Here is a 14,636-nt window from a genome sequence, read left to right as displayed (position 1 = left end):
GCAAATACTAAACAAGAGAAGACTGGGGTAAGCATTAATAAACTAGTCTTTACGGCAAAAATATTTCTAGAAATAAGCACTGTGTGCTGTCTAACAGTAGGCTATCAGTTTCCAAAGTATATACACTTATTTATATGATAGCAGCAGCAATAAAGCAACTCACGGCAGAACTAGAGGAAAAGGACGCGTAATCACCCTGGGAGATTTTAACACACCCCTCTTGTCATCGGTAGGTCAGAAAGAATGAGCGTCAGTAAACATATGGACAAACTATACACAGCTAACAAGCTGGATCTAATCCTCTGCACTGTGCACTTGGAGAATACACATTCTTTCCTAATATCCAAAGACCAGGGCGTTTGGGGGCGCCGCGTCATACAGGTCACGTTTTCCGACTAGGACATTAGGTCAGGTAATTCATGCCGGGAGGAACACTTTTTTTTTTTTTTTTTTTTTTTTTTTTTTTTTTACAAATCCCTCATTCATTTGGAAATACAAGAAACAGAACATGCTTCTCAAACAGATCAAAGAAGACACTTGAAATGACCTAGAACTGAACAGTAACAGATGTTACACATCAGGAGCTTCATGTTGCAGCGGACGTGGTCCTTAGAAGAAAACATAAAGCTCTAACATAAACGAAACAAGGAAAAGGGATATAACTAGGTATTGGAAATAAAAACTCTTTCCCTGGGCGTGTGTGTGGCTGATCCCGTTCCCGTTGGTGCTCATGTGGCCTTTCTCCGTGAGCCTCACCCCGTTTAACGTGGAAAGGCCTGCACCCTCCGTTGCCTTTCCCCTGCTCTTTTTTTCTTTATTTTTTCCATAGCATTTATCATTATATGGTATGTTTTACTTAGTGTTATGTTTATTGTTTATTATCTTTCACCCTCTAAGTAGAAGGGAAGCTCCACGACACAGGATTGTTTTGTCTCTTTTGTTTGCTCATTGACATGTCAGACACTTACGACCATGCCAGCATCGGAGGGGGGACTCAGGAGTGTTTGTCACTGAGAAAGAGAATTCCATGAAAAAAACGTAAATATGCAACATGCAAATAAATATGAAAATTTGGATAAAAATCAAATTCCTAGAAAAAGAAGTTTCCCAAAATGGACTCAAGGGGAAAGAGAAAACCTGAATGATCAAAACCCATGAATCAACTGAAGGAGAATTAAAAAGTTTTCCAAAGAAGGCACCTTGCCCATATACTTTTATGGGTAAATTCTGCCATTCCAGTTAAATACAGATTTTTCCAGATAATGAAAAAAAATAGGGAATTCTTAGCAACTCAGTTTACTAAGCTAACAAGACCTTAATATCAAAGCCAGACAAGAATAATATAAAAGAAAAAAAGTACGTGGTAATCATGCTCGTGAACGTATTTGCAAAAGTCCTGAGGTTCTGACAAATCAAATGCTCCCACACATGAAGAGGAGATGAAAGTTCTGTGGGGCTGGATGCCAGGGGGGTGGCCACCGAGGGCTAGCGCAGACGTGACAGGGCGGGTTCTGCGGGAGGCCTGTGGGATGCTGGTGATGTTCTGTTGCTTGATGTGGGCGCTGGCGACATTAGAAGTTTCCCTTGTGAAGCTTTATTCAGTCAAACACGTAAGGTCATTTATGTACAGATATTTCAATCATGAGCTTCGTTAAAAGTAACAACACAACGTAACATGAGCAACTGGGATTTATCCCAGGAATGCAAGGGTGCAGCATTTGAAAATCTGTAAATATCATTCACCACATTATATACTAAAGAGAAAAGCCGTATGATCTTGGTAGTTGGAAGAGTTTGATAAAATTCAGTATCAGTTCATGATAAGAATCTTCACACACAGGACACAGAAAGGTGCATCCTAAATGGACAATATGGCAGAGACAGAGTTGAGCAAATATTTCCCGTGCTCCCCTGCATTTCCAGGTTCCTTTGCAGTTAGATTGGGGCCAAGTACCTAGTTTTGTCCAGTAGACTGTGAGCGGAAGTGACATGTGTCACTTTTAGGTGAAGGCGGTTGAGCCGATGTTCCTCCTCCATCCCTCTCTTCTCTTGCTCCAGTGACCTTGGAGGCTGTGTATTGCAGATGGCATAGATTAAAGCTGGAGTGAGGATGCTTCACTCTCACCAGACTTGGCGTAAGCAAGAAATACCCCTTATAGTCTTAAGCCGCTAAGATTCCGAGTGTTTGTGTAACCGCAGCATAGTCTACCATGTTCTGACTAATATAAGGGACATCTCTCTGGAAATCACAGCAACTCTCACACTCAGGGGTGAGAAATTAGAAGCCCCCTCTTTAAAATCAGGGATAAGAACAAAGATGGCTGCTCTGTGTACGTCTGGTCCCCACGGGGATCCCACCCAGTGCAGTAAAACAAGGATTGGAGTAGAAGAAATAAAACGGTTGTTATTTGGAGGTGAAATTATTTTCTACCTAGTAAATCCTATGCGTAAGGAAACAAGTTGCTTTAAGAGGTCTGTATCAGTTACATTACTAGGGACTAGCAACAAGAAATTAATTTTTAAAAGGGTACCATTCACAGTTTCATTTAAAAATATACGATACCTAGGTGTAAGTTTAGAAGTGAAAGACTCATGGAGCAAATTATAAAAGTATATTGAAGGACTTTAAAGAAGGCCTCAATAGTTGGAGAGAGGTCCCTTGTCCATGGGTAGACTCAACAACATGATGTCATTTCTCCCCAGTTTGATCTCACAGGTCAATGAATTTCTAGTCAAAATGCCAACAGGATTTTTATGGAATCTGTGCAGCTGATTCTTAAGCATGTATCAAGAGCAAAAGGCCAAGAATGGCCAAGCCTCTCTTGAAGTAGGAGAGTGAGGTAGAGGCTTTGACCTAGCAGATGGCGAGATTTACTGAGGAGTGTTAGCAAGATAGCATGTTTTCTGGGGGGTGGGGGTAGGGGACAAATTATCAAATGGAGCAGAAATAGACACATACATACATTGCAGTTGGACCTCTGAGAGGTGATTCCATGTTAGTAGTAAAAGGACGGTCTTTTCAGGTGCTAGGGAAATTATCTAATGTGGGGAAAATGATACATGTGCCTAACCAGGTTTTTGTAGTCAGGCCCTGATCGTATATGGACCATTTAAAAATAATGTGTATAGAAAATACGTTCTAATTTGTTTTTGCAAGTGAGCCTAAGACAGCTTAGGAACACTGTCCAACAAGTACAAGAGACAGATACAAACATTCTTTCTGTTCCTATATATGACGTGCTCTTCAAAGTTAATCAGAAGAAAGATGGACCTTTATTATTTTGCTCTCCTGACTGATCTGTCTGACACTTAAGAACTTTTCCTCAAACAGCAGCTCTGACACTAGGTGGATTTATAAAAGGTAAAAGCCATATTTGTCTTTTGTGCTTAAAGCATGTCCCAGGTGGATGTGGATTCAGGAATCGAAAATATGGAGGTTGACGAAAACGATCGAAGAGAAAAAAGGAGCGTCAGCGATAAGGTTGGTAAGAGATGAAACCCTCGCTTCTGTTCTTAGTGCAGTGATATAAACAAATGCTCTGTCGTTTCTTATGTCGTGGAGTCTGTTAGAACAGGCCACTCCGTGTCAGCAGATCCTCTTCTTTTCTTTTGAGGAGAAATGCATAGCCTAGATTGCCCTAATGGGAGCGTAGCTCACTTCTTTTTATCTGGTCACATCCCTCTGTTCCCTTTGTTTCAGATCCGTATTTTTATCGGTAAGTGTTTATCAGTGGTTTGTAATGAGAATGTACTTAGAGGTAATTTTTTTTGTTGTTGATCTTTTTGCTTAAGCCAGTAGATTCATCACATCTTTAGTAGTATTCTGAGGAAAATGGCTATGAAATCCAATAGCACTTAGAAGCTAAGGTCTTTATATTTTGTTATCATCTGGGCTTAGTTCCCTAGATTTAGCAAAAGGTGTTTTCTTAGGGTGCCTGTGTGGCTCAGTTGGTTGGACATCCAGCTTTGGCTCAGGTCATGATCTTGTGGTTCATGAGTTTGAGCCCCGTGTCAGGGTCTGTGCTGACGGCTTGGAGTCTGAAGCCTGTTTCAGATTCTATGTCTTCCCCCTCCCCAAAATAAAAAAAAATTTTTTTTAAATAAAAGGTATTTTCTTTTGCAGGGTATCATGGGTAGAACTGGTAGAGATAATTGCATCTCTTTCTGTGCAGCAAATTATGAGGGTTGAGCAACCTGTTTTGATGATTGTGTTGGACTGTGGCCTTCTAGTGGCACAATGCTTTGTTTTGTGGAGTTCTTTCGTGTTGATGGAGGTCTTTTATATATATGTGTGTGTGTGTGTGTATATATATATATATATATGATATTTTATCTGTGATAGAGACTAGTGGGTAACATTAAATTCTGGAGAACGTTTTGGATAAAAATTGGTTTTGTGCCTAGAATGTTTACCTGGTCCTTTGGAGTTCAGGAAAGTAAAGAAATACAATGTAGGCATATCCTTTTTTCACATTACCCCCTTGATGATTGCAGGTAATTCTCCTGCTCTTTTATCCCCACCCCCACCCCTGTAGCTTCTGTTGTAAACTCATCAAACCTGCACATCACAACTTTGCAGTCATAGTCACTAGCTTCTTATTCCCCAAGTCCGTTGGTGAGCAGTTGCACGCATTTCTAAAATACCCTCATTAATAAAGGAATTACTTGAAATTAACCCCCAAATCTTCTTCCCCACCAGGAACCTTCCTCGGGTTCTGAAGTGTCCGAAGAACAGGCCTTACAGCTGGTCTGTAAGATCTTTCGAGTCTCCTGGAAGGACCGGGACAGAGACGTCATCTTTCTCTCTTCTCTTTCTGCACAGTTTAAGCAGAACCCAAAAGAAGGTAGGAATCTGGCTCATCTGTTCAGAGAAAACTAAGACCTTAAGATCTTCGTCTCTGGCTATATTACCCACATGCACTTTCTCTTCCTTAGGGGTTGTAGTTTTGACTATCAGAGATACTTCTTGATGTTTGGCCACTTTCCACTGATCTTACTGATACATTGGTTTTTTACTTTGGTGATTTCTCGAGAAGAAAACTGGATTAAGCCAGTTAATGGTCTCCATTGTTTCCAAGTTGAAGTTATTAATGTCTCTAATAAAGTAGGAGTCTGCTGAGTGGTCTCCAGGGACCCTGAGAGCTGCTCTGTATGCCCTGTACCTGCGTTGAGTGCCTCCTGACTCCTGTGTGGACAGGGAGTACATTAACTTGATTGAATTGCTGCGGAAGATAGAACGTATTGATATCTTGCTGTTCCCAGGGTTCTATTTTAAGAGGCTACACTAAACCGCACTGTAGAACAGGTTAATGAAACTTCCAGCAAGAGCCCAGCATTCAAGGGCACCGCCACTCTTTCCAGCAGTCCTTTGGATGCAGAAGAGAGAGGAGGGGCGTGGTCGTGTTTCTTTGCATATCGCTAGAACGTAACCTCCCTGATGGCAGGGATTTCTGTCTGTTTTGCTCACTGATACATTCCCAGTGCCTAGAAGGGTGCCTGGCATTTAATAATCCCTCCATAGATATACTTTAAATGAGTGAATGAAAGATCATCTTTCCCTTTTCGGCCCATCTTCCATGGCAAGAAAAGTCCCCTGTGTTCCCGGCAGGTGGATCGTTTATTTCTGATTTTACTGGGGTCTTCTTATTAACTGGTCGTAGACATGCTTAGCACCCACGTGTTTCCAAAGCCTGCCACTTGTGATAAATCTTATTGTAAACCATAGGATTCTTATGTTTTGTACTCATATAAGTGCTAATTTTTAATAACCAGGTCTGACAAGATGAACGTCGGTTACAACTTTTATTTATTTGGTGGATAAAACGTATCTAAAGACCTACGGGAAAGCCTTGGGGGCTGCCAGGAGGAGAACGCTAGAAAACGGAATTGGCTCCAGAAAGCCAGATGGTGACTGAATGTCAGCCCCTTCCTAGAATATTCTGAACCTCGCGTTTAATAGTTTTACTGTCTGTAACACACGTGTAGGCGGAGACCTATGAACCCAGCTTTGTTTCTAGTATGAAACACAGACGTCTGTATTTGGGAGCAGTTTCTTTTTACGGTTAATGTACGTCAGCAGTGACTCTCATTGGCTACACTTATTTTTTAGATAAGTTTTGCATTTTGGAATGATTGGAGATTCGCAGAGGTTTGAGCCAGCGCAGGGAGCTCCCGCCTCTACCCCTGACCTGGGCTTCCCCTAATCTCACCTCCTACGTCACCACACCGTATTTGTCAAACCTGAGATCTTACTATCCCCTCACCTCCAGACTTGATTTGGATTCCACCGGGTTGTCTACTGATGTCCTCGTGCTGTCCCGGAATCCGGTCCGGTGACCACGCTGGGCCTCCGGTTTGATGTGGCTTCTTCACTGACTGTGTGTGTGTGTATGAGGAACCGTGTGTAACCTCTTCTTTCTTCTGCCTTTCCAACAGTGTTCTCCGACTTTAAGGACTTGATTGGCCAGATTTTAATGGAAGTGCTAATGATGTCCACGCAGACTAGAGATGAAAACCCGTTTGCCAGCCTGACGGCCACGTCGCAGCCGATTGCGGCGGCAGCTCGGTCCCCGGACAGAAGTCTCCTGCTGAGCACCGGCTCCAACCCGGGAGCCAGCCCCATGTTCTGCGGCCTGGGTTCCTTCGGTGCCAGCTCGTTGTCTAGGTCAGTGTGGTTCCTTTTGCGCATCTAATCGGCGCTAGAACAGCCGCGGGGCGTGTGACAGAAGGGACCCTTCCCTCGTGGGCCTCGCCCCGCAGATTATGGCACGAGTCGTGGCGGGAGGATGCATTTCATCCCCGCGGGACGCGTCAGTTTGTCTGGCTCCCCCCTGTGAGGCTGTTGGTAAACTTTAGAAACAAATGGCTGTGTATCCAGTAGGTTACTCCCTGGAAGGAGGCCTGTGTCATCTTGTAACTGTGGCCTTCGGGTCCCAGCAGCAGTAGAGGGTAACGATTTAGAGTGTCTGAAAGATGAGTACACTTGAACGCTTAGAGGTCTGACCTGTAATTATACTGTTCTTTTAGAGCTTCATATTTTCCGCTGTCGTTGTTTACCTCAAGTTTGTCTTCCATTTTCTCTCCTCTCTTCTCTTCCTCCTCGGATTCAGCCTCTATGAAAGTAGCCCGGCTCCCAGGACAAGTTTCTGGAGCTCGGTGCTGATGCTGAGCCCGTCCTATGCCTCCTCCCCTTCCCGTGCCGCTGGCCCGACGGCTGTGCCTTCCGGCCCCCTCAGTCCCCACGGCGCGGCCTCGGGGACCGCCGCAGGGAGCCAGCCCGCCTCTCCACGGTATCGCCCCTACACGGTCGCCCACCCGTGGGGGCCCTCCGCTTCTGCCCCGCGGTCCCCAGGCGTCGCCGGTCTGTCCAGCCCGCCCAGCCGCCCTGGCCTCGCTAGTAGCCCTCAAGCGGTGCCTGCCAGCTCTCCCCGACAGAGACCCTCCAGCCTGGGCCCGCCTTCCCTGGCCGCCTCGCCCAGGGCCGCGAGCAGACGCCCCTCCTCCCTAAGGACCTCTCCTAGGTATTTCTGGAATCAGCAGGAGAGCGGGGTGCGTGTTTGCGGTGCAGGGAGAGGCGATTAACTTCGGTTTGGAAGAACTGGTGTGTGACACTGACCTCAGTGACGTGTGTTTTTCCGTTTGGGGTTATTAACCCGTGTGTCTAACTCGTTTGGTCGGCTCCCACCCGGACTCCATGCTTCTGCCAGGCTTTGCTAACAGTGGAAAGCGTGGGTGTTCCGTCGCCTGTCCCTGTTTTTTCTCTTCTTGCCCCTCACTCTTCCTCCTTACTGTACCAAAAAAAAAAAAAAAAACCAAAAAACCCAAACAAACAGGAAGTCACTTCGTTTTCTGAAACCTAGCTCACGTGTCATTCCTCATTACAAACGAATTCCAGCGGCTGTGGGCAGTTTGCATTGAGAGCCGGCGCTCACGGGGGCACTTTCCAGCTCTCTGGACTCTTGCCAATGATAGTTGCAATGCAGTCAGCCCGAGGGCTGGTGGGAGCAGGTCTGGGCTGGTGCCCCTTTCCTCTGGTCACTGGGGCCGGGCCAGCGTCTGTGCCCTGACACTCTGATTGGAGCCTCTCAGAAAGCGTCAGCATCAGCATCCCACTAATCCACTGCCCGCCGCCCCCTGCCGCGCCTGGGACACACCTGTGCATTTATGTGATGGGGGTGAATTGATTCTCTGCATGTCAGTAGACAGAACGTTTAGTGTAACGTGTAATTTAAAAGGGACAGCCCTTGCAAAAGCCTGCCCTCACTTGTTTTTCCTTTGTTCCCTGATGACCTTTTTTGCTTTTGTTGTGGTAGTATGTACGACAGTCCCTTCTCCTTCCTCTTCCTCGCACTTTCTGGTGACAGTAGTGACGAAGACGAAGAAGATGATGATGATGGTGATGATGGTGATGATGAAGGTGGTGGTGGTGGTGATGAGTTTTCTTGTGTCCAGTTTGGGTCCAGGTATCGGAGGAATGGAGTCTCACCCCTGCATGTGCGTAGGTGCTTAGGAACTAACTTTCATAAGTGCTCATCAGGGCTGTGCTTTGAATCTAAACAGCGTAGGGTCAGATGAGGCAGGCTGGAGAGTTAAGATGTGGGAAACCTGCATGTACCGAGGTGCCAGGTCCTTACATGGGGTCACGTGGCACCGGGGAACTTCCTCATCGTTGTTGCCCAGTAAGTTTCGAGGACGTTGTACGTGGAATCATGTGTCAGAAGTACAAGCAGCAGATTAAGGATCAGTCCTCGAGTTCCCCCACCCTGAGGTCTGAGATGAGTGTTCTTGTGAGCTGCAACACGTATTCTGGGAGGCATGTTTTCTTACGGACAGGTGCATGGATTGCTGCTACTCAGGAATGGCAGAGGGGCCGGGACCGTGTGTGCGTGTCTCTTTGCCCCGTTTCCAGCCCAGCTCCATCGGACAGTCTGTCGAAGAGCATATGAGGCCGAACTGTCTAGTAGAACTGTGAATCTGCCTTCACACTTTCACCGATCACCTCCTTGGCCTCAGTGAAGCTAGACCCTTGTTTAGACAGCCTTAGGGATGGCAGCAGAGGTGAAAACACAGATCACGATGCTGCTGAATGCCCCCCCACCCCCCCAAAAACCAAGTGAAAAACTATTTGAGGTCCTAGGTGACTTTGGGCAAGAAAATACAATAGCACCTTCTTTCTGAACCTCTGACTCATTGTCTTAAAATTTTGCTCTTAAATCGAAGTTTCCACTGGACTGACTTGGTATTTGTGCCCAGCACTGTTCAAAAATAGCTCCAGGCTATAAATAGAGACAGCAGTAGGAGTTAGGTACACTTCATTAAATTTGGCAGTGTTCAGAAGAATCATTAGAGAGAGTATATAAAGAGGGAAAGGAGTGTGGGTGCAAGGCTGAGTATTGATTCAGGAGCGCTGATATTTGTATTAGGTTGAACATTATACTACCCTTTCTCAAGTAAATTTCCCAAAGGTAGAAGTGTCTTTTTCATGTCGATAATGTCCTCCTGCCTGATTATAGTAAGGCAGCAGGCATCGGTTTTTTTAAAAAAATGTTTTTGTTTATTCATCCATTTTTGAGACAGAGACAGAGAGCATGAGATGGGGAGGGGCAGAGAGGGAGATGGAGACACAGAATCGGAAGCAGTCTCCAGGCTCTGAGCTAGCTGTCAGCACCGAGCCCGACACGCGGCTTGAACTCGCAAACGGGGATATCATGACCTGAGCTGAAGTTGGACATTTAACCATCTGAGCCACCCAAGTGCCCCGAGCAGGCATCCTTTTTAGGAATCAGTTTCCATGCACGATAAAAGTGCTTTGTTATCTGTTTTACTGTAAATTGTGGGAGAAATGCTCTCTCTCCCCGGCCTATTTAGTTCCATGCTTTCACGAAGATAGCAGATCGTGTGCTGCTTTTACTCTAAGCCCTGGACTCCCAGCATCCTGACCTTGTCTCTGATCTAGATTCCATAGCCACAAGGAGAAAGAACGGACGGTGAAATATCAGCCCCAGATATTTATGGAGCGTCGGGTGCCAGACCCGGAGCCCGCACACTGCACACCGTGTCCCTTTATCCTCACTTCCACCTCCCAGTTACCGTAAGGAGCCCAGCGATGGGGCGGTCCATCACATAACTGGTTCGGGGCAGGGCCTGAGTCCAGAACTCACCTGCTTCTCTCCAGCGCTGTGCTCCCAATAGGACCTGTGTCGTTCTCGCTCCTCATACTAGTTATTTTGCTGCCCAGTGTTTATGCATCTACTCCGTTCCTTGGCAGGGGAGCACCAGCATGTTACTCGGTAATTACAAAATTCCATTCAGTTGGCAGGCCCTTTGCTGGCTGTGAAAACAGAATCGGATCTATCCAGATTTGGGCAACTTCCAAACAATGTGAAAGGATGGGTGAAAAGCTGGTAACTGACTGAAGCACACAGAGAGGAACTCGGGAATCCTTGGAGGGTCAGAACCAAGAAGAGGTCCTAAAAAGCCTTGTTAGTTTGATCAGGAAGTAAATACTTATTTTCTTTCTCCCCCTTTCTTTTTTTATTATTTTTTTTTAACATTTATTTATTTTTGAGAGACAGAGAGAGACAGATCGTGCGCAGGGGAGGGGTAGAGAGAGAGGGACACACAGAATCAGAAGCAGGCTCCAAGCTCTGAGCTGTCAGCACAGAGCCCGACGCGGGGCTTGAACCCATGAACGGTGAGATCATGACCTGAGCCTAAGTTGAGCCACCCAGGCGCCCCTCCCGCCTTGCTAATTGGTCTTCGCAATATTTTGTTCACTGTGAAGTAAGCAATTGCAGCTCATGCTCCTTGCCCAGGAAAATTAGCGGTGGAGAAGAAAGAATCAGCAGCCGCATCTGTCTTCCCCTTCTGCTTGGCTGGTGGAGCCGAGGCTGGAGTGGATGCGGGACACATGTTTTAGGAAGTAGTTGGGAAATACATTCGCGTGCTGATTATCTGTAGCGGTGATGAAAAGGATTAATTTAAGAAAAGTAAAACATTCCTGGGGCGCCTGGATGGCTCAGTTGGTTAAGTGTCTCACTTTGGTTCGAGCCCCACATCCGGCTCTCTGGTGTCAGCGTGGAGCATGCTTCAGATCCTCTGGCCCCCTCTCTCTGCGCCCCTACCTCCAACTTGTGCACACGCGCAGGCATGCTCCCTCTCAAAAATAAACATTTGAAAAACTTTAGAAGAAGGAAAGGTAGAACAAAACATTCCTTGCGTGATGTTCCGTGGCCGGCTGTGAAGGGGGCTGTAGGGATTAGAAGGATCTGCTGGGGGTCGGCGCCTGCACAGGGGAAGCGAGCGCCTTGTCGTGAAGGGAGTGTCGCAGGTCCTCTGCGGAGAACGCTCCCGGTTGTCTCCTGGGACCCTGACAACGGGGAAGAAATCCGATTTCAACTTCTTAGATATTTCCCCGAAGGAGGGGAAGTCTCGTCAGTCGTGAACCTGTGTGAACAGAGAAAGGGAAAATTAGCAAGTCATGAAAAATGTTGACACTTACCCTGTTCTTTCTGCTGCTCGTCACTCCTTGGGGATAAAACATGGAAATAGTTCTACTCCATCTGTCTCGAAAGCCTCTAGGAATGTCCCTTGTCACGCAGAGTAAACCCAAAGCCTCGCCCTGGAGCACGAGACCCTGCGTCACGCACACGTGCTCGCGGGCACACGTGTGCATTCCTCCTCTCCAGGTGCACGTGCCTCCTCGTGCCTCCACCCTCTGCTGCTCACAAGCCTTTTCTTTCTTCTTCTTCTTTTAATTTTTAATGTTTATTTATTATTGAGACAGAGAGAAACACAGCATGAGTGGAGGAGGGGCAGAGAGAGAGGGAGAGACAGAATCGGAAGCAGGCTCCAGGCTCTGAGCTGCCAGCACAGAGCCCGACGCAGGGCTCAAACCCGTGAACTGTGAGATCATGACCTGAGCCGAAGTCAGACGCTCAGCTGACTGACCCCCCCAGGCGCCCCTCACGAGCCTGTTCTTGACCTCACTCAGCATAGTCCCCGCTGCCTTAGGCCCTTGCACTTACGTCCTCTCTTTGGACGGCTGGCCCCAACATATGGCTGCGTGGCTTGCTCCCCTGACCCCCTGGGGGTCCCCATGTACACGCCCTCGTCAGAGGGTCGCATCACACAGCGTGTAAAACACACGTGCACTTACTGCCCATCTCTGTCACCGGACTCTGCTTTTATTTTTCTTCATAGCATTTCTGTACTGTTTTGGGCTGTCCTCCCTTCTCCTCTAGAATATACTGGCTGTACGGGCAGGGTCTTGTTCCCGTCGATGTGCCGTGTCGCCCCCCGGAGCCCGCAACAGTGCCTGCCACAAAGAAGGCACACCGAACCTTTGTTCGATGCATTTATGTTGCTCCAACCTGCGTAGCTCTGACTTGGCCTTGCAGTGAGAAAACACAAAACTCCAACGTCCGCATTCCAAAAAATGAGTAAATAGGAGAGTGCGTGATAGATAAAATGAATCTTTTTAAGGAACGCTTTTCTTGGTGCGTTTCAATGGGATTTGGCTTGCACTGACTGATCTAATGCATGGGAGACTCCCCGGAAGATGTTCATTGTGTTTTTGTTCCCAGAGGCAGCCAGCTGTGTTTCTGTTATGCAGACTAATTACATTAAATTGGACTGTTGATGCAGCTGTCAGAAAACGGCTCACAGATCCTCCCAGAGGGCAGTGTGACTTTGCAGATAACTCGTAGGCCTTAAATGTGACGTCTTTCCAGTGTGATATTCCATGTGTCACAGTTGTAAAAGCATCAGGAACTTTGTGATGACTTTTTTAGGGAAAAAAATGAAATGTCATTTTAAAATTTAAAAAATGTTTATTGGTGGCCGGAACATACACATATAAACATGACACCGCTTTCTCCTTCTGTGTCACATTCAAAATGTGAGTCCAACGCTTTTCACTTTGAACCTGAAGACCCTTGTCAGTTTTGGTCAAGACCATTTCGTCGCATCGTTGAGACCAGCTGCCTTTCCCGCTGGGGGACCATGGCCTACGTTGGGATTGAGTCTAAGATTTGTAATATATGACCAAGTACTGGAATTTTCTCTGCATTTCCAATTCGGTTAGGTTTTATTTCAATTTTTGGTCTTCCTGTCTTCTTGAAAGTCAGTTGAAGTGTCACTTCAGTGGTCACCAAAATGTACCCACTTGTTTTAGCTTTGAAAATTCTCTAATATATCCTGAGTGCCGTGGTTTGCGTTGCCCGGCGTAAGGCCGGCAGTCCTTCTACATGGCGTTGTCACTCTTCATGAGATCATTGTGAAGATGGCTCAGCTGGCGTTGAGGTCGCCACATGTCAGTTAAAATTAAATGATAAGCTCTGGCTAAGAATAGAACCCACGCCGCCCGGTTTCAGTGCGGGAGCAGCCACGCCGTGAGCGCGCCGACTCCACGCGGACACCCACGTGCTTGCTGTGGGCGCTGGGCCGCGCCGGCCCCGTGCGACAGGAGGGACCTGTCGACCTCCGATGTGAGGTGCTTTTCATTTCAGAAATGGAAAAATGGAGAAAATTTGGGCCTCATTATCAAGGAAATTGTATAGCTGAAGTCTTTCATTTTAAACAGGAGGAGGGCTGTTTTCACTGTCTTCCTCGAGAGCCACTCAGAGGGAGACCAGCCTCAGTCGTGTGTACGGAAAGCGTGTTGGTCAAGTTCATCTTTGCCAGTGTAGGGGATGATCTAGTCACTGAGTCACTAACATCAGGCAGAGGAAGAAAGAATTGCAGTTAGATTGAAACCAAGGTTGTGCGGTAAATATGTCTTTTTCCCCCTTTCTACTTCTGGAGGCGTGGTTTTCATCTTTTAAATGTTAAATCATACTTTCGAGGTCACTTATGTCTCCACTTGACCCTTCAACAACAGGGTTCGAACCACATGTACGTGGACTTTTTTCGATAAACACAGAACGGTGTGTGTTAATGTATTTTCCTTAATGATTTTCTTAATAGCATTTTCTGTTCTCTAGCTTAAGAATAATACTTAAGAGTATGCGTCAGAATACCGTATATAGCGGCACACATGCGGAGTAACATGTTAACAGACTGTGTTGATAAGACTTCTGGTCAGCAGTAGGCTGTCAGTGACGTCTCTGGGGAGACAAAAGTTAAACGCGCAGAGCTGGCGCCCCTAATCCCTGTGTTGTTCGAGGGTCAGTTGAATTTTTCTAAAATTCTAAGGTCAACTATAAAATATGTATATATGTCAGAATTAGTTACGTATGTGTGCGCATCTGGCTGCAAAGCGTGTTGTTTATATCTCAGACCCTGTCGGGCCTGTGGTTTTCTAGCCTCTAACCGCCCCCGCTGAAGAAGGTCTGGTCTCTTCAGTCCGTGATCTTCTTCCCGTCCTTTATCATCTTTCCTATCTAATTTTTTGGGCTAAGTTTATCTTCTCTCATTTCCTTTTCATCGTAAAATTCCTGCCCTCTCCCTGTGCCGCGATCACTCTCCGTGCGTCTGCTGTGCAGAGCCAGCAAGTCTGTGAGGGGAACCTCGGGTTTGGTGTGTGACTGGCTGACGGCTGGTCTAAACGTTCATTTCTCACCCCAACCCCTGAGACCATGTTTGGCGTTGGCCTCGGAGAGTGGTCCTGACTGATCACGACGGCGCTTCGTGTTGTA

At 46.7% G+C, this 14,636-nt stretch overlaps 1 protein-coding gene across 5 annotated transcripts in view; it reads left to right on the top strand.

The window, feature by feature from the left end:
* The window catches only part of UBE4B (ubiquitination factor E4B), a 108,740-nt gene that overhangs the window by 50,262 nt on the left and 43,842 nt on the right, over positions 1-14,636 (top strand). For 3 of the 5 annotated variants that reach the window (XM_029950017.1, XM_029950016.1, XM_029950018.1), the window contains 3 exons: positions 3,394-3,481; positions 4,700-4,844; positions 6,436-6,664. In XM_029950017.1, coding sequence (XP_029805877.1) covers positions 3,394-3,481; positions 4,700-4,844; positions 6,436-6,664 — 462 coding nt within the window. Of the gene's footprint in view, positions 1-2,058; positions 2,136-3,393; positions 3,482-4,699; positions 4,845-6,435; positions 6,665-7,109; positions 7,521-8,312; positions 8,463-14,636 lie in introns of all 5 variants that reach the window. The other 2 variants (XM_029950020.1, XM_029950019.1) reach the window with 2 other exon arrangements.

Source organism: Suricata suricatta, chromosome 8 (genome assembly GCF_006229205.1).
Source record: "Suricata suricatta isolate VVHF042 chromosome 8, meerkat_22Aug2017_6uvM2_HiC, whole genome shotgun sequence".
NCBI classification, from domain to species: Eukaryota; Metazoa; Chordata; class Mammalia; order Carnivora; family Herpestidae; genus Suricata; species Suricata suricatta.
The sequence above is the reverse complement of the archived record's forward strand: the minus strand, read 5'-3'. Positions and strand labels throughout refer to the sequence as shown.